Source organism: Leucoraja erinacea, chromosome 5 (genome assembly GCF_028641065.1).
Source record: "Leucoraja erinacea ecotype New England chromosome 5, Leri_hhj_1, whole genome shotgun sequence".
Taxonomy (NCBI): Eukaryota; Metazoa; Chordata; class Chondrichthyes; order Rajiformes; family Rajidae; genus Leucoraja; species Leucoraja erinaceus.
Window position 1 is genome coordinate 59,121,547 of NC_073381.1, and position 19,824 is coordinate 59,141,370.

At 40.1% G+C, this 19,824-nt stretch overlaps 1 protein-coding gene across 2 annotated transcripts in view; it reads left to right on the forward strand.

The window, feature by feature from the left end:
- Positions 1-19,824, forward strand: part of man1a1 (mannosidase, alpha, class 1A, member 1) — a 409,100-nt gene that overhangs the window by 149,888 nt on the left and 239,388 nt on the right. For both annotated transcript variants that reach the window (XM_055635735.1, XM_055635736.1), the window contains exon 3: positions 3,073-3,188. In XM_055635735.1, the coding sequence (XP_055491710.1) occupies positions 3,073-3,188 (116 nt within the window). The remainder of the gene's footprint in view (positions 1-3,072; positions 3,189-19,824) is intronic.

Consider the following 19,824-nt stretch of genomic DNA (forward strand, 5'->3'; position numbering starts at 1 on the left):
TAAATACTTGAGATATGAAAATGAATTAGGTGTCAAATTAAACATTTTTATGCTTTATCTGATGGGATAAATTACAGACTTGATTTTTTAAATCTCAAAATTTTGTAACATTGCTACATAAAGCACCTACCTCGCTGCACCCAACATTTACACTTTCCAAACCTGCAGCACGTATTGTTTAAGGGATCCTTGGTGATAGCCAGTTGAGATCACCTCCACATGAACATTCACCTTCAAGTCATTGACCATCTTGGACGTTTTCTGTCATTTCTTCATCTTGTCTCAATCAAATTTCTGATCTCTCCATCTACCAGCACTATGGAAGTATTTGCACCATATGATTGTTCTGGTTCATAAAAAATGCTGGATGCTGCCTTCTCAAGCAATGATGGATGGGAAATAAAACTGGTTTTGTAAGAGATACCTACCTTCCGCAAATGAAGAACATTTTATAAAATATCACTTTTTACACTTAGTTGCTTCTTTACATTTGTTGCACCCACTAGTAAAAATAACAGTGAAAATACCATTCAGAAGGCTTCAGTTTTTAACATTTAAATAACAAGAACATTACCAGTAATTATGATTTTTTTCTAAAACAAAAATGGCCTCATCATAAAATGGCAATTCCTCATAAATCAAAGAGAAGTGCAGTTTGCATATTGACAATAATTATATTATGATGAGAAATTATGTGCATATTTTTTTTTTTAAGGAAGGAAACATTGAAGTTAGGAGCTTTTGTTTCGTAGTATTGAGAACACATTCGATTTACTCCCCACATCTATTTTGAGTGATTTTAAAAAGTATGATATTTTAAAAAGAAGTTTGAGTCAGATATAAATTAGCACTACTTGGAAAAGAAAAGACCTTCTTATGGTTCATTGTTATCTTTTATATCAGATCCATCTGAAGCACATTCTTAAAAAATCTTTTTGGAATGTATATAGCAGTTTTCCTGTACTTGTTGCATCAGATTAAGCCATCCACATACTGGTATCAAATATTGAACAATAATGGAAGCAGTGAATGTCCTTCAGAACTGTTTGTAGGGATATTGATGTTTAACAAGATCTTGTCTCATTAAATGTTTGCAGGGTAGAACAAAGTCACTTAACCCCACTGAGTGTATATTGGCCCTGGGTAGAATTATTGTGTTAGTCTCTTAACCCATTTTTTTTTTACTATAGCTCTGTAAATCATCCGTTAATTTAGTTTAGAGATACAGCGCAGAAACAGGCCCTTTGGCCCACCGAGTCCACGCCGACCAACGATCTCCGCACATTAACACTACCCAACACACACTAGGGACAATATTTACATTTATACCAAGTCAATTGACCTACAAACCTGCACATCTTTGGAGTGTGGGAGGAAACCGAAGATCTTGGAGAAAACCCACGTGGACGTGGGGAGATGTACAAACTTCATACAGACAGCACCCGTAGTTGGGGTTGAACCCAGGTTTCTGAAAGTGCTGTAAGGATATGGATATTATGTAAGAAGAACTTAATGATCAGCCATGATCATATTGAATGGCGGTGCAGGCTCGAAGGGCCGAATGGCCTACTCCTGCACTTAATTTCTATGTTTCTATGTTAACAACATAAGTGAAAGAACTCTGTCAAAAAGAGCAAAATAACTCTGAGCTGATGGTGTTTCACTCATTTGCTCTGGAGCCAAAGTTGGATGGTTCTGCACTTGAATTGATATCAGCAGCATCTCTGAACACATTGTAGAGGTTGCTAATTGAATCAGGAAAATAAAGCGTGATGTATTTAGAGGCTGAAGTTAAACTGGGTTGAGGGGATTAATGTCATTGTCGTGAGTGATGTTGATCACTTCCCTTTTGGTCTTTTGACACTGCAGTTAGGCAAACAGTTAAGCAGCTTCCAAGCGGAACTTAAGTCATTTGTTGAATCACATCATCTCATGTAAAATACGAAATATTGCATAAAACACAATGAAACAATTGACAGCAGAGTGGCACAGCTGAAAGAGTTGATACCTCCCAGCACGAGAGATTGGCTTCAATCCTGACCTCACGTGCATCTGTGTGGAGTTTGTAAGCTCTTCCTGTGACATGGGTTTCCTCAAGGTTTCCTCCCATTTCCTAAAGATGTGCAGGTTCGTAGGTAATTGTCTTCTGTAAAATTGCCCCTAGTATGTAGGGTGTCGATGAGAAATTGGGTTAACATAGAACTAGTGTGACTGAATAATGGATGGATTCGGTGGCCGAAGCGCCTGTTTAGCTAAGCCATTTGTATCAAAGATATATTGAAATTCAGTGACGTCATATTAATAATTTACTGAACAGATAAAATGAGACATTATATTAATAATTTACTGAACAGATAAAATGGCCAGACAAAGGTGATACAAAGTCATTTTTAGTAAGATGAAATGAAATTAAATAATTACAAATAAATTATAAGCACGTCCTGTGATGTCAGTAATAGTTTATGATGCTCATTTAATATTATAACTGAAAAAAAAGGACATTACAACCCTGGTGTCAGTCAGAATCAGATTGGTACCTAAATTACAATGCAGAGTAAATATTCATGATAATCAAAACCCAAAACTTTTGTAGCTATGGAAATTTTGAGGTTATTTTATTTGGTATATATGTTGGAAGGGATTTAGAAGGAGCAATTGTAGTGCTTAATAACAAATGTGTTATACAGAAACTAAAAAGAGGAAATTATCGTTAGGAGAACACACAATATCAGGCGAGGATTTTGACACGGGTGCTTCCTATTTGACGTTGGTCAAGAGCCATTACCATCCTAACAATTTCCACAAAAGTAAGACGAAGGATTCCCTGTCATTTTGTATTGCATGAGTCATGGCGATGGTTTCAAAAGTGGCAGTGAGGGTCCTGCATAGATGGAAGGTCCTGTGCACTTTGTACTATTTGCAGGTGAAGATAGTTATTTCTCAGCTTTGCATTGTTTTTGTGTATCTTGGGAAACACTATGTAATATATTTTCAGAGAAACTATCACTTTTGGTGTCCTTTCTCCCAGAGACATGAGAGCAAACTTAAATAAGTCTTTATCTTAATTTGTAGGTAACATTCAAGGAGCAACAATAGTGGATGCCTTGGATACACTGTACATCATGGGGATGCATGATGAGTTTAAAGAAGCAAAGGAATGGGTTGAAAAGAATCTTGACTTCAATGTGGTGAGTACTCATGAGAAAACTTTTTTTTATGCTTCTAGATGAAGTAAACGAACATTTGTAGAGAGCTTTTTAAACTGAAAGAAATTGAATGTTTGGGGCAAATATGCAGTCTGTGCACAGGAAAACGACATTAACTGGATACTCTCCCACATCAAATCCAGTATCCCTGCCTCACTGGACTCTCATCAATTTGCATACAGGGCAAAGAGATCCACAGAGGATGCCATCTCTCTGGCTCTTCACACTGTCCTGACTCACCTGGAAAGACAGGGCACGTACGTAAGGATGCTCTTCATAGACTAGCTCTGCCTTCAATACGGCCATCCCCACAAGCTCACCACCAAACTCCACCAGCTAGGCCTCAGCTCGCCGATATGCGATTGGATCCTGAATTTTCTGACGGAGCGACCGCAGGCAGTGAGACTGGGCCCGCACCTGTCCTCCACTATCACCCTGAGCACCGGCACACCACAGGGCTGTGTACTGAGCTCTACTCCCTCTGCACACATGACTGTGTTCCTGCATTCGACACCAACACCATCGTCAAGTTTGCACACGACACAACGGTGATCGGGCTAATTACCAACGGTGATGAAACAAAATACAGAGCGGAGGTGCAGAACCTGGCGGACTGGTGCTCACGTAACAACTTGTCACTAAACACCTCCCAAGACCAAGGAGCTGATTATTGACTTCAGGAGGTCCCATAATGGAGAATACGCCCAATCTACATCTACGGGGACAGTGTGGAGAGAGTGTCCAGCTTTAGGTTTCTGGGCACTCACATTTCAGAGGGCCTCACATGATCCACCAACACCGCTGCGCTGGTCAAGAAGGCACAGCAATGACTGTTCTTTCTGAGAACATTAAAAAAGACTGGTCTGCCCCCAACAGCTACTGACAACCTTCTACCGCTGCACCACAGAGAGCATATTAACGTATGGCATCTCTGTGTGGTATCTCAGCTGCACGGAGGTGGAGAGGAGAGCTCTTCAGCGCGTCGTCCACAGAGCGCAGAGGATTATTGGGACACCGCTACCAGCCTTGGAGGGCATCTACCACACACGGTGCCTCAGGAAGGTCGTCAGCATCCGCAAAGACTCATCACACCCTTGTAATGGACTGTTCGAACTTCTTCCCTCCAGCAGACGTTACAAGGTCTTCAATGCCCGAACCTCCAGACTCAGGAACAGCTTCATTCCCAGAGCTATAGCAGCTCTGAACCGGCCCTGCTGAGTGTCCCCCACCCCCATGGACTGTCTAGAAACATAGAAACATAGAAAATAGGTGCAGGAGTAGGCCATTTGGCCCTTCGAGCCTGCACCGCCATTCAATATGATCATGGCTGATCATCCAACTCAGTATCCTGTACCTGTCTTCGCTCCATACCCCCTGATCCCTTTAACCACAAGGGCCACATCTAACTCCCTCTTAAATAACCAATGGCCTCAACTACCTTCTGTGGCAGAGAATTCCAGAGATTCACCACAGAAAAATGTTTTCTTCATCTCGGTCCTAAAAGATTTTCCCCTTATCCTCAAACTGTGACCCCTTGTTCTGGACTTCCCCAACATTGGGAACAATCTTCCTGCATCTAGCCTGTCCAACCCCTTAAGAATTTTGTAAGTTTCTATAAGATCCCCCCTCAATCTTCTAAATTCTAGCGAGTACAAACCGAGTCTATCCAGTCTTTCTTCATATGAAAGTCCTGACATCCCAGGAATCAGTCTGATGAACCTTCTCTGTACTCCCTCTATGGCAAGAATGTCTTTCCTCAGATTAGGAGACCAAAACTGTACGCAATACTCCAGGTGTGGTCTCACCAAGACCCTGTACAACTGTAGTAGAACCTCCCTGCTCCTAGACTCAAAACCTTTTGCAATGATGGTCCCTCGGATGGTCACGTCGCACAGACGCATCTGCACTTTAGTCTGTTGTTTTACTGTTTTACTGTTTTACTGTTTTAATGTTCTTTTTACAAACCATGTTCTCGGGGTATCTAAATTAAATGTTATTAGTTATTTAAGTTATGACATCGGATGGAAGCTGCATACCAAATCTCGTTGCACTTATGTGCAATGACAATAAAATGTATTATTATTATTATTATTATACTGTAGTAAAAGTTAGGATGTGCAAAAGTCAAGGATCGTAGCCAGGCTATTAGCTGGATATTTACTAAACACACAAAATGTTTTGATGGCACATAAATGGAGCAATCTATTGCACACCAAAAAAGAGATATGGGATCAATGACTATAAAGGCTCTAATCTGAGCCAGAGCCAAAATGGAGCACAAATAGTCTGAGCAAGTTGGAAAAGCTTTTTCTGTGTGGCTGTCAGAAAAAGTGTCAGAGTTGGATATAGTTCTTGGAGATAGCGGAGTCGAGGGACATGGCGAGAGGGCAGGAATGGGGTGCTGATTGTGGATGATCAGCCGTGATCATGTTGATTGGCAGTGCTGGCTCGAAGGGCCGAATGGCTTACTCGTGCAACTATTGTTTATTGTCTATCTTGTGCAATTTGGTGCAAAACTTTGTTGCAGTATTTTTCAACAGAATTGAGCACTTTTAGTTGCAGATATGAAGATATTTGTGAATTATCCAAGAATATATCTGATTTGTGTTATGTCACTTAGTGGCCCTTGCACTAACTGCCTTCCTTCAGTGTGGAGAAAAAAGAACCAGTGTCGCCACATTACCATGAGCTAATCTCTTATCCATGTTGACAAAGCACGTATCAATTCATGTGCTTCAAACTAGGTAACATGCCATGATATTACAACATATTTATAGGACTTTGGTTAAAAATGTGCTTAGGCTGCATGTGGTGTATTGCGTGCAGCTTTGGTTACTCCACTATAGGAAGTTCAAGTTCAAGTTCAAGTGAGTTTATTGTCATGTGTCCCTGTATAGGACAATGAAATTCTTGCTTTGCTTAAGCACACAGAAAATAGTAGGCATTTACTACAAAACAGATAAATGTGTCCATATACCGTGATATAAATATATACACACATGAATAAATAAACTGGTAAAGTGCAAATAACAGAAAGTGGTTATTAATAATCAGAGTTTTGTCCGAGCCAGGTTTAATAGCCTGATGGCTGTGGGGAAGTAGCTATTCCTGAACCTGGTTGTTGCAGTCTTCAGGCTCCTGTACCTTCTACCTGAAGGTAGCAGGGAGATGAGTGTGTGGCCAGGATGGTGTGGGTCTTTGATGATACTGCCAGCCTTTTTGAGGCAGCGACTGCGATAAATCCCCTCGATGGAAGGAAGGTCAGAGCCGATGATGGACTGGGCGGTGTTTACTACTTTTTGTAGTCTTTTCCTCTCCAGGGTGATCAAATTGCCGAACCAAGCCACGATGCAACCGGTCAGTATGCTCTCGACTGTGCACCTGTAGAAGTTAGAGAGAGTCTTCCTTGACAATCCGACTCTCCGTAATCTTCTCAGGAACTAGAGGCGCTGATGAGCTTTTTGGATAATTGCGTTAGTGTTCTCGGACCAGGAAAGATCTTCAGTGAGGTGTGCACGCCCAGGAATTTGAAGTTCTTGACCCTTTCAACCATCGACTCATTGATATAAATGGGGCTGTGGGTCCCCCTCCTACTCCTTCCAAAGTCCACAATCAGTTCCTTGGTTTTGCTGGTGTTGTGGGCCAGGTTATTGCGCTGGCACCATATGGACAGTTGCTCGATCTCTCTTCTGTATTCTGACTCATCCCCATCAGTGATACGCCCCACAATAGTGGTGTCGTCAGCGAACCTGATGATGGAGTTTGCACTGTGGTTCGCTACGCAGTCATGGGTATAGAGTGAGTACAGCAGGGGGCTGAGCATGCAGCCTTGAGGTGCTCCCGTGCTGATTGTTATCGAGGCTGACACATTTCCACCAATACGAACAGACTGTGGTCTGTGGATGAGGAAGTCGAGGATCCAGTTGCAGAGGGATGCACAGAGACCCAGTTCTGCGAGTTTGGTAACCAGTTTGGAGGGGATGATTGTGTTAAATGCTGAGCTGTAATCAATGAATAACATCCTGACATATGAGTTGTTAAAGGAATTTAAAGCTTTGGAAAGGGTACAGAGCAGGTTTACCAGAATGATGTCTGATTTAGGGGATTTACTACAAGGAGCATTTAGATAGATTGTAATCTCTGGAATTCCAGAGGCTGAAGGGAAAATTGATAGTAGAAAAAATGCTGAGAGACATAGATAGGTAGACAAGGGTAGGTAGACAGTCGGAATTCTTTTCCCCGGGACATACATTAAATGTAAAAGATTAGAGGCCAGAGCTTTGGTATAAGAGAGACAAAGTTTAAAGAAGATATGCAGGGCAAGTATTTTACACAGAGGGTGGTGAGTGTCTGGAATGCACTGCAGGGGTTGGTGGTGAGACAGATACAATAGTGTAATTGAAGAGACGTTTGGTGATATGGATATTCAGGGAATAGACAATAGGTGCAGGAGTAGGACATTCGGCCCTTTGAGCCAGCACCGCCATTCAATGTGATCATGGCTGATAATCCACAAATAGTATCCCGTTCCTGCCTTCTCACCATATCCCCTGACTCTGCTCTCTTTAAGAATTCTATCTAACTCGCTCTTGAAAGCATCCAGAGAATTGTGCTCCACTGCCTTCTGAGGCAGAGAATTCCACAGATTCACAACTCTCTGGGTGAAGAAGTTTTTTTTCATCTCAGTTCTAAATGGTCTACACCTTATTCTTAAACTGTGGCCCCTGGTTCTGGACTCCCCCAACATCGGGAACATGTTTCCTGCCTCTAGCGTGTCCAATCCCTTAATAATCTTATATGTTTCAATAAGATATCCTCTCATCCTTCTAAATTCCAGAGTATACAAGCCCAGCCGCTCCATTCTATCAACATATGACAACAATGGTGGATATGGATTATGTACAGGCAGAAAAAGTTGTTTTTGCCATCATGTTTAGCACAGACAGAGTGGGCTGATATGCCTGTTCATGTGCTGTACTCTTCTAGGTTCAATGTTTGTTCTATATGGTGGTACTTTACATATTTTGGAAGCTCATGTACACAATATTCCTACTTTCAGTTCTCCCAATTTCTTCATTAAGAACACAATCGGGTTAATTTCTACATTCTTGAACTGCCATGGGTACTGTTTATTTTCTTTCAAAAGAGGTCGTTAAGAGGAGATTTAATTGTCATGTAAAAAAATAATGTTGATTCCATGTTAAGCAGAAGGTACGAGGTGAAGATTGGGGAGAATTTCACAAAAACGAAAAATAAAATTACACAGAATACTTTGGGAATATGAAACTTGCTAACTGAACGGGTGATAGAAGCAGACATCCTCATTGTATTTAAAAGTATTTGAACATGCACATGGATTTAGTTTAGAGATACACCATTGAAACAGGCCCTTCAGCCCACCGAGTCCACGGCAACCCGTACAATAAATCTATGTTATCCCACTTTTGCTTCCTTCACTAGGAGCAATTTACAGAATCCAATAACCTACAAAACTGCACGGCTTTGGAATGTGGGAGGAAACCGAAGCATCCGGCGTAAAATCACGTGGTCACAGGGAAAACCTATAAACTCTGCACAGTTAGTACATGCAGTCAGGATTGAATCTTTGGTTCTGGGAGGCAGCAATTCTACTGCTGCACCACTGTGCAGCCCTTTAACCTTGTTTTCACCATTTACCAAAAACTGGAAAACAGGATTAACCCAGGTGGATTTTCCACCTTTGGTTCATGAATTTGTGCTATTTTTTGATAATCATGGAAGTGCACAGACTCTCTTATAAATCCCAGCGGCTTCCGCACATTGTTTACTGACAGACCTGCCTTTAGTACAGTGGCCTCCATAATGTTTGGTACAAAGACGCATCATTTATTTGTTTGCCTCTACTCAACAATTTGAGATTTGGAATAGAAAAAAAATCACATGTGGTATTTTAGTATTTTGTTGCATTTCCTTTACATGCAATGACTGACAATGGACTATAGGTGTAGGAGTAGGACATTTGGCCCTTCGAGCCAACACCGTCATTCAATATGATCATGGCTGATCATCCACAATCAGTGCCCTCATCCCATGACTACACAATGTTTAAGAACTCTATTTAACGCTCTCTTGAAAGCATCCAGAGAATTGGACTCCACGGCCATCTGAGGCGGAGAATTCCACATTCACAACTCTCTGTGTGAGAAAGTTTTTCCTCATCTCCGTTCTAAATGGCTTACCTCTTATTCTTAAACTGTGGCCCCTGGTACTGGGCTCCCCCAACATCAGGAACATGTTTCCTGCCCCTAGCGTCTCCAAACCCTTAACAATCTTATGTTTCAATAAGATCCCCTCTCATGCTTCTAAATTCCAGGGTATACAAGCCCAGCCCCTCCATTCTATTAACATATGACAGTCCTATCATCCCAGGAATTAACCTGGTGAACCTCCGCTGCACTCCCTCAATAGGAAGAATGTCCTTCCTCAAATTTGGAGACCAAAACTGCACACAATACTCCAGGTGTGGTCTCACTAGGGCCCTGTACAACTACAGAAGGACCTTTTTGCTCCTATACTCAACTCCTCTTGTTATGAAGGCCAACATGCCATTCACTTTCCTCACTGCCTGCTGTATCTGCATGCTTACTTTCATTGACATGAACAAGGACCCCCAGATCCTGTTGTACTTCCCCTTTTCCCAACTTGACACCATTTAGACAATGTTCTCCTTTTCTATTTTTGCCACCAAAGTGGATAACCTCACATTTATCCACATTAAACTGCATCTGCCCACTCACCCAAGTCACCCTGCATCCACATAACATCCTCCTCACAGTTCTGTGATTCATGGACATCACCGGTTGCTGGGTGTCTTCTCTGGTGATGCTCTGTCAGGCTTTTATTGCAGCCATCTTTAGCTTATGCTTGTTTTGTCTAGTACTCTTCAGTTTTCACTTCAGCATATAAAAGGCATGCTCAATTGTGTTCAAATTGGGTGATTGACTTGGCCACTCAAGAATTTACCATTTTTTAGCTTTGAAAAATTCCTTTGTTATTATAGCAGTATATTTGGGGTCTTGCTGTTGAATGAACCACTGGCCAAGGAGTTTTGAGGCATTAGTTTTAACTGGAGCAGATAGGATGTGTCTACACACTTCAGAATTCATTATGCTACTCCCATTAGCAGTAATATCATCAATGAAGATAAGTGAGCCAGTTGCTTCAGCAGCCATACATGCCTAGACCATAACACCCCCAGCACCATGTTTCACAGATGAGGTGGTATGCTTTGGATCTTGGGCAGTTCCTTCTCTCCTCCCTACTTTGCTCTTGCCATCCCTCTGATTGATATGTTAATATTCGTCTCATCTGTCCACTCAACCTTTTAAGTACTTCTTGGCAAACTGTAATCTGACCATCCTATTTTTGCGGTGAACTAGTGGTTTGCATCTTGCAGTGTAGCCTCTGTATTTCTGTTCATGAAGTCTTCTGCGGACAGTGGCCATTGACGAATCCCCACCTGACTCCTTCTTCTTTGAGTCCACACACAAGATTAGACGTTGTTCTGCCAGAGGCAAATTGGGTAGTGCAGAGGCAAAGAAATAAATGGGGCTTTGTCCCAAACATTATGGTTTGGCTTGTTTGACCCCTCTCTCTTAATAATGGGAGTCTCTCTTAATAATTTGCAGTTTTTCAAATCCTGAGTAGTCCAGTCGAGATTGTTTAATTGTCATATGTACCGGGAACAGAACAATGAAATTATTATTTGTTGTAGCTTTACATGCCAATTAATACAGTACACAAAATATAAAATATATACAGTGTAGATGCATAAACGTTGTGAATAAATTATTGTTTTAGGTAAGGTATACATGCACGTTTAGCACTCTAACATAATATTCATTGTTGCCGCTGAGAGCCTGTTGCCTCTGGGACTCGAGCTGAGCTCCTCCTGTGGTTGCAGGACACTCTCATGATGAGAGAGGAAGAGAGAGAGCGAGAGAGGGAAGGTTGGTTCTTATATACTATGGCACAGCCCTATACCCCGTGACTCCTTTCCGCCATTGCCCAGTCACGTGACCCTACCACCGGCTGTCGAGGGTTCACATAGCAAGAGTGGCCTAACCACTAGGTGCCACTACAACAGCAATCAGTAATGCAGAAAGTTCGGAAATCCAGAGAGAATATAAAGATATATGTAATTTTCTCCCTTACTTTTAAAGCAGTGTTTAGACGTGTTGCAAACGAGCAAGGTGACCTGAATGATTTTAATGTAATTTATATTTATTTAAGCAGTTTCAGTTTTTACAGGTTTTTTTTAATGATTTCTAAGTCTGTTGGACTTTAAAGCTCACTGAACTCCAAGTAAAATTTTGAAAAGATTATGTGCTGTGGATTCAGGTTAGTTTGCAAATGCTGCATTCTGGAGATATACAAAGCTATCTAATTATCTGTCTTGTTGTGTAAAGAAAAGTTTTAACATGTAAACAATCATAAATTACAAACTTAAAATGCATTAAATATTTATTAACTTGGGTTCAGGTTTGGAGCAGCTTTGCTCAGATTGAAAGGCATTACTGAACTGCCCTCAAGCAAATCAAGGAATAGAAAGAAAATAGTACAGCAAAAAGACTATTTATATGCTTCCTCAATTCATATTTTAATTTTATAATTACTAATTGAAATGACAATGACTGCATTTAGTTTAAATTAACACACAAGGTGTATTTGTTTTGATCTAAAAGTATTATCTTAAAATAGGCTCTAGATTCAAAGCACAATTGAGGATTCCAGACCTGAAACAATAATTAGCCGTAATTAGCCTGTTGTGAATACAATCAGATGGTTTCACGAGTAAATATTATTTATTGTATCAGGTACTTTTTTGAAAAAACAAACCAATGCGAATTACCAAGTGCAGTCATAAAGGCAAAAGAATTGGGGGGATGTTTTTGTGAACTCCACATGATTTTACAGATTGCAGCAGTATTGTTGGAGTGTCTGACACAATCTGAAATTGAATTTTTTTTAATGCTAATGGTAGTTTGTGAAGTGTATTTTTATATTAATTTCCCTAAATCTTGTAGAATTTATTTTTTTAATGTTTGGATTAATTTTCTGAGCAGTTGCCCCATTAAAATTGCTTAACCTTTCTTGAGAAATAGAGTGGATGTTGCAAGAAACTGCTCCGTGAACTATATGATAACAGTTTAATCTTCATCTCAACGTTTTCTTTGTTTTACAAGTGATCATCCTATAACCCACTTCGTAGTGATGGCTTATGGTTGTCAGTCGCTAGGAAGTGAGTTATAGGCATGATGTAAAGAGAATAATTAATTTGAAAATTCTTCTGGCAAAGTAAAAACCAAAGGATGGTCATACAAAACCGTTATATAAAGTCAGATTTAAAGTTCAAGGGAAAATCATGAACATTTTTTTGTGCCTGTGGTCAAAATGTGATATTTTTTAAACGGTTAAAACAGATCTAATCATAAACTGATTTACATTTTTAGTACTCCTTTTCCTTTCAGGTATCAGTTGCTTACCATGAATTCTGATTAATTTTGCCACTTTCAACAGTTGTTCTTTTTTTTTAAGATTGTTAAACTTTGATGTGCATGTCTGAAAGTTTCTTATCATACTAGACAGATGAAAGCACTTATTTCTGGATGGAGAACATAATGGAATTCTCCATACCATTACAATATTCATAAGCATATTTTGTGCTTTTTTTTTGTTTCAAGTGCTTTCACTGGGGATCTCCCACATGAAGAATACTGGATGGGAATGTGAGGGAGAAAGCAATAAGAAGTTAGCAATCCTGTTGGTGCAGATGAAGAGTCTGCAACAAGTTCCCTGAGGAGCTTCACATCTGAATGGCTATAGACAGCATATCTGGATAGAACACTCTTTTTGTCTTCCACACATTTCTTCAATCCAGAGATGCTGCCTTTCCTGCTGAGCTACTCCAGCATTTTGTGTCCATCTTCAGTGTAAACCAGCATTTGCAGTTCCTACTTACACAAACTAAATGGCTACATCCGGTGCTGAGCATTCAGTGATGTTACCTGAACATGCACAATACGTTGGACACTTTCAATATTGCCCAGTTATAAGGTCATATGGAATAGGAGTAGAATTAGGCCATTCAGCCCATCGAGTCTACTCCGCCATGCAATCATGGCTGATCTATCTCTCCCTCCTAACCCCATTCTCTTGCCTTCCCCCCCATAACCCCTGACACCTGTTTGCAGCAGTTTGATTACTCTAACCTTCTCTCATGCTGGTTGCTACTCTTTTTTTTCAGATTCTCCTAAACTGTACAGAGAGCTCTCAGTCAGTGCAACATTTGCAGGAACATGGAGATATTTCTTCATACTGTATATTCTTGAAAAATTGCATGGGGCTTGTGTAGTGGGAGGTGTGGAGGTGGTGAATTTGCACGTAGGGGGCTTAGGGAGGGACAGACGTGAGCTTGCATATAATTGTATCTACCTTCCGTTTTTTTGCACCATTTTTGGCTCCTGCTATGAGCCATTGCAAAATTTTGTGACTTGTGATTGGCAGTGAATATGGAGAAGACAATGATACTGGATTTGATCACTCCCAAGTTAAAATAAATAATCCTGTTCAAAATGCTTATGGTGTCAGATTGAAACTAAAGGCATTTTGTGATCTGTTCTATGCCAATTGTCATAATCTTTTGAACAAACATTCATTTGAAATATAATGACCTACAGTCTAGTTCAGTTCTTGCTTTTTTTTTCTCTGTTAAGATCAAGTACTCTGGGTACAATTTTGATTAGGTTTGCCACTAATATCTCTCAATTGTTTTTAAATTATTAGTTATTCACTTACGCTTGCGTAAGTTCATTGTCATATCATTAAAATTTCAAATGGAGACTAAATTCTAATCAAAATTACACTAGCTGAAATTTACTTTGGGAGTCGAGTCATTCAGCAAGGAAACAGTCTCTTTGGTCCAATTTGTCCATGCCGATCAAGATGCCTCATCTACACTAGTTCCACCTGCCCATTCTTTGCCCATGCTTGGCCCATACCCCTCAAAACCTTCCATATCCATGTGCCTGTCTCAATGTTTTAAAACAAATTTTTACAGTACCTGCCTCAACTACGTCCTCTAGCAGCTCATTCCACCTTCCTTGCTAATGGAAATTTGCATTAAAACCTGTTCCTGTTTTATATATTTTATGAATATTATAGTTATCAGATGACAGGAACAGTAAATATAATCTAAAAAGCAAAATACTGCCAATGGTGGGAATAGGAAAACAGAAAATGCTGGAAATACACAGTCAGTGGTGTAGCATCTGCAGAGAAAAAAATCATTTCAGTTTGATGTCTGTTTCCAGAAATGCAAGAGAAAATGGGAGAGGTGGCTGGACTGAAAGCATTGGTTATAGGATGGATGTCAGAAGAAGTTGAATGACATAATTGATGATAATGCCAGCTGAAAGAGTATTTAAAAAACTAATGAATAACAACATTTGTGTCAAGTGAGTAAGAGGATAAGAAAGGACTCTGAAATACCAAAAAATAAGAAAAACAAAATGAATGCAAGAAAAATGAGAAACTACTCATTTTTGGGTCTCTTAGTACTCAGTAGGTCAAATTGACCTCAAACTTTTCAATATGATTATTATCAGCACTAGAGATCAGTCTGAAAAAAGGTCCCGACCCAAAACATTGCTTGTCCATCCCCTCCACAGATGCTGCCTGACCATCTAGCACTTTGTGTTCGGCTCAAAATTCTAGCATCTGCTGTTTCTCATGTTCATGGAAATTGTTCTGTGGTGTAATACTCCACTAAATTATGTCTCTAATATTGCAATGTGCAAAATTCTCTACGGGCATGATGTTCAACCAAACTGATCTGATAAACAACTGTTGTTATTTTACTGCTAAATATCTGACCCTCATGAGCTGGTTTTCCATAAACCATTCAATTTTAATCGTAGTTGTATTGCACCGAATCGAGCCCTTCAGTCGACTACAGCCATGCTGACCTTTGGGGTCATCTGCACTGACTCAATTTTCCAACTTTAGAATTAAAGGACGTTCTTTTAGGAAGGAGAGAAGGAGAAATTTAATTAGTCAGAGGATGGTGAATCTGTGGAATTCTTTGCCACAGAAGGCTGTAGAGGCCAAGTCAGTGGAGATTTTGATGGCAGTGATAGATAGATAGATTTTTGATTAGTACAGGTGTCAGCGGTTATGGGGATCAGGCAGGAGAATAGGTCAGGAGGGAGCGATAGATCAGTAATCATTGAATGGCCTTGTTCTACTCTTATCACTTGTGACATTAATTGTATCCTTCTGAGCCTTGCCTGTCTACATGCTGCTTAAACATAGTAATTGCATTTGATTCCACCACTTCCTCTGGCAGCTCGTTCCTGATACCTCTGTAAAAGAACTTACTCTTCAGATTTCCTTTAAAACTCCTTACTTTCAATTTAAACATATGCCCTTTGTCTGATACCTCGTTCATGTGAAAATGTTTTTTTTTTGATTACCTGCCCTATGTGCGCCTCTCACAAACTTATACTGTATACTTTTATTAGGTTACCCTTCAGCATCTATTACGAGAGGGAAAACCAGCCCAACCTATCCCATTTCTCTCCATGATTAAAGTACTCTAATCCAGGCAACATCCTGATGAATCCCTCTGCACTCTCTCCAATGCAAAGAGGGCTAGCACTCAATCTGCCTTCTTTGTCGGGTTGCACCACAGCATTCTGCAGTTTTGTAGCTTACTCTGCACCTGCTTAAGACTTCAATGACTTTTTATGCTCAAAACTGACCACCTAACATATTAATTGCTGAATTCTCATTCCTGGACTTCCCTGTGGATCAATGCACGCACATTAAGACAGTGTTCAATGAGATCTATAAATCCCTGCAACTTCAAAGACAAGAGCTTTGTCCCGTCGATCAAGGGCACGATCATTTTTGGCTTCCTAACCTCGCGATCATTCCAGGCAGCTACCACTTTGACTTTGACATACTTCAGTATGTTGCTCACAGGCCAGTGTCAGAGGACATCCATTCTGAATACTCAGGAAGAAAATACATCTACTTTTCCGTCAGTCTGTGGGAACAGGCAAAGCCAGCATGGAGATTTGCAAACATCGAGAGTTTCCCCCAAATTGCAAGCATTTATAAACAGCATTCTCATTATGTTGCCCTCAAGAGATCTTTCTGCAACAACTGACCAGGAATGCGTGCCTGTAGCCTGGACGCATTTTGTGACCCCTTGCACAAAGAACATGCTGCTGCCTTTCCACCAGCTTGTTGCAAATTCTTCTAATCCCACGTGTAAACTCTCATTCCCATCATTGCCACGCCCCTTTTTGAGGCAGCGGAGCTACCATGGCTGGAGAAGTATTATTTATAATATGCTCATGCCACTTTAAGCGCTGGCTGACATTGCTGCTGCGAGATCAAATGCTGTCAGCTGTAGCTCATCCTAGTAAATGGATGGGACTAAGAATGACAAAGTGTGCTGTTACATGGGAAACCCAACAATATTGTTCTGAGAGCTTTGCCAATGAAGACTGTGGTCTTTGTGGGAGTTTGTAAACATCATTAGGGTGACACAGTGGCATTTTGGCATTATCAAATATATTGAAACAATAACTTGGTGACCTTTATTTTTGTGGTCAATGTTTCTGATGTTGGAGAAACTGAGTTAACTACATAAGCCACCTTAAATTCTCAATACATTTGGAGGCAGCAGGATCATCTTAATCACTCAACTTTGTATCCGTCAAAAGCAGCTAGAAGCACAAAATTGGAAACATTCACTATTAATAAAATCCCAAGTAACAAAGTTATTTCGAAAGCAATAAGCAGACCTATTACATCTCTGTGACGGCTGTTTACAATTTTGAAATTCATACACTATGATACTGAGCTGTGACCTCTGAAGAATCTAGATTTTCACTTACTAGTAATTTCCTTACATCAAATTCAAGACTCAAAAAATGATCAACTGAAAAGATCATCATAATGTATTTGCGGTCACAGTTTAATCCATGACATGTCAAAAATTACAAGGCACTTACCTTTGATGAAAAATACAAATCTAAAAATGCTTTCAACGATTTGAGAAAGACCATATATTCTGATACTTTAAAATATTTAAATTTGAAATCTTCGAACAAAACTTGCTTAACTGTTTCCAGCATCCTAATTGCCTGTACATTATTATTTGCATAACTCATGTATTTCCATTTCATTTCACCTTTTAATCCGAAGGTTCTGAGAGAATCTCTGTGCTTTGTGCAAATGGAAATAGCTTTCACCTCTCCTGCTTATTAAAGGACTCCAACATTAAAAATAGCCTTACGGTTGTAATATTAATCTGAACTGTTGAATATTTAAGGTACAATTTCATCTGTAAACAAGCTGTTGATGTTTAATGGCTTCCTCTGGTTCTCTTTATAGTTTTATAAATGTAGCATTATAATTTCCCACATTTCAACCAATTAAATATTTCAGCCGTTTTAATATTCTTTTCTATTTTTGGCATTTAATTTTGGAGGCAACTTTTTCATCGTTTGTGAATTGATTGACAGTTAGTTAATATAATGAACTTTGTCGAATGAGATGGTTATAATACAAATGCAAACACATCTTGCACATCCACATGAGTGGTTAATGAAGAGTTTATGCATTGATATGCTTCAATACACAACTGATGTTCAGTAACAAAATGTGTCTATGGAGTTAAGGGTCTATTCTGGATGTAAAAGTAATCGGATAATTATATTGAAAATCTTTTTTTGCATCCTAGCTCAATCAGTTACAAATTTAAAAAACTCCAGCAAAACTTCCCCAATGTTGACAATATCTAATCCCATTGATTTAAGTACCCTGTTGTCACAGTCCTCATGATTAGACAGTAGCATTTTTCCTGCCTTGGGTGCACCAACTACTCTACGCTCTGGCTCAACAAGGCCACCAGCATCATCTAGGACCAGTCTCACGCCGGTCACTCCCACTTCACCCCTCTCCATTCAGGCAAGAAGTATCGAAGTTTGTAATCACACACCTCCCCATTCGGGGACAGTTTCATCCCAGCTGTTATCAGGCAACTAAATATTCCCCTCACCAGCTGGAGAATGGACCTGGCCTTACATGCGCCTCATTGGACACCTTTCAAACTATCTTTATGGATTTTATTTGACACTAAATGTTATACCCTTTATCCTGCATCTGTATGCTTGTAATCATGTATTTCCACTGAATAGATAGCACGCAACAAAAAAAATATTTCTCTATACCTCGGTACACATGACAATAATAAACTAAACTGAAATGATTGCTTAGTCTATGCTTGGTCACGTCGATGTACTGGAGGCCATATCGGGAACAACGGATGCAGAAGATGAGGTTGGAGGATATGCATGTGGACCTTTGTCTCAGCAGAACAACTGTTGATGTCCCTGGATGGAGAAAGGAGGTAGAGGGACAGGTTCTCCTATGGTTATAGGGGGAGGTACGCATCGATTGGAGTTGTTTGGGTGGGAAGGAATGAGTGAACCAAGGAGTTGCGGAGGGAATGGTCCCTATGGAAGGCAGAAAGGATGGAGATGGGAACATGTGACTGGTGATAGGTTCATGTTGGAGGTGATGGAAATGTCGGAAGATGATGAGTTCGATGCAGCTGCTGATGGGGTGAAAGGTAAGGACCGGGGAAACTCTTTTTCTTTCTGTGTGGAGGGGCAGCAAGAACAGAACTACGGAACACAGAGGAGATATGATGAAGGATCCAGCTATGACAGCAGGGGAGAACCAAATTTATTAAAGGCATCTCAGTTAACTGTAGGAGTTGGTTGATGTCAGTCGATAGTCTGTCCACTGCGATGGAGACAGAGAGATCAAGAAAGAGGAACGAGGTGTCAGAGATAGTGCAGGTGAATTAGAGGGCGGCGTGGAAGTTAGTGGTGAAGGTAATGAAATTATCGAGATTGTCATTGTAATCGGCGAGAAGGTTATGTCTGTACTGTGAGTTGCGGGCTCTCTTTCAGGAGCAATCCAATTTATGCCTTCTAGTTTAAAGTGAAAGAATTATCCATTTACTTTTTTTTCTATGCAAAAACTAAATAACCTCTTTCTTTGTTGTTTTATACGCCCTTGCATTTGCTGATGCATGTGATGATGTTGCAATGTGGCTGGCCCTCGCATGTGCTGATGTTGCAATGTGACTTGCCCGATCATGTACTGATGTTGCATTTGTTGGGTGCACACACCCAAAAATGCTTGCTAATTACATAAGAAACGCTTGTCAGAAATTTCTTCCATTATGTAGAAATCTTGGAATAAAAATGTAGCCAGGTTAAGCAAGACAAAAGTTTATTTTAATTAACTGGAATTTGTTAAAGTGAATGACATCAAATTACATTGTAATATTGATTCAGAAATTCAAATATCAGTCCAATTATCTGAAAGTACCAACAAACCGTCTCTTTCCAATTTAAAGTATGTGACAGGTATACATTTTGTGTGATTGTCATCTTCTTAAGTAATCTCCTGGGAACAAAGATAATTTGCTTCCTCTTCAGCTCTGAGAAGCAGAAGCAGTCGTACAAGTGTGGTGGTTGTTGCACACCCTCTG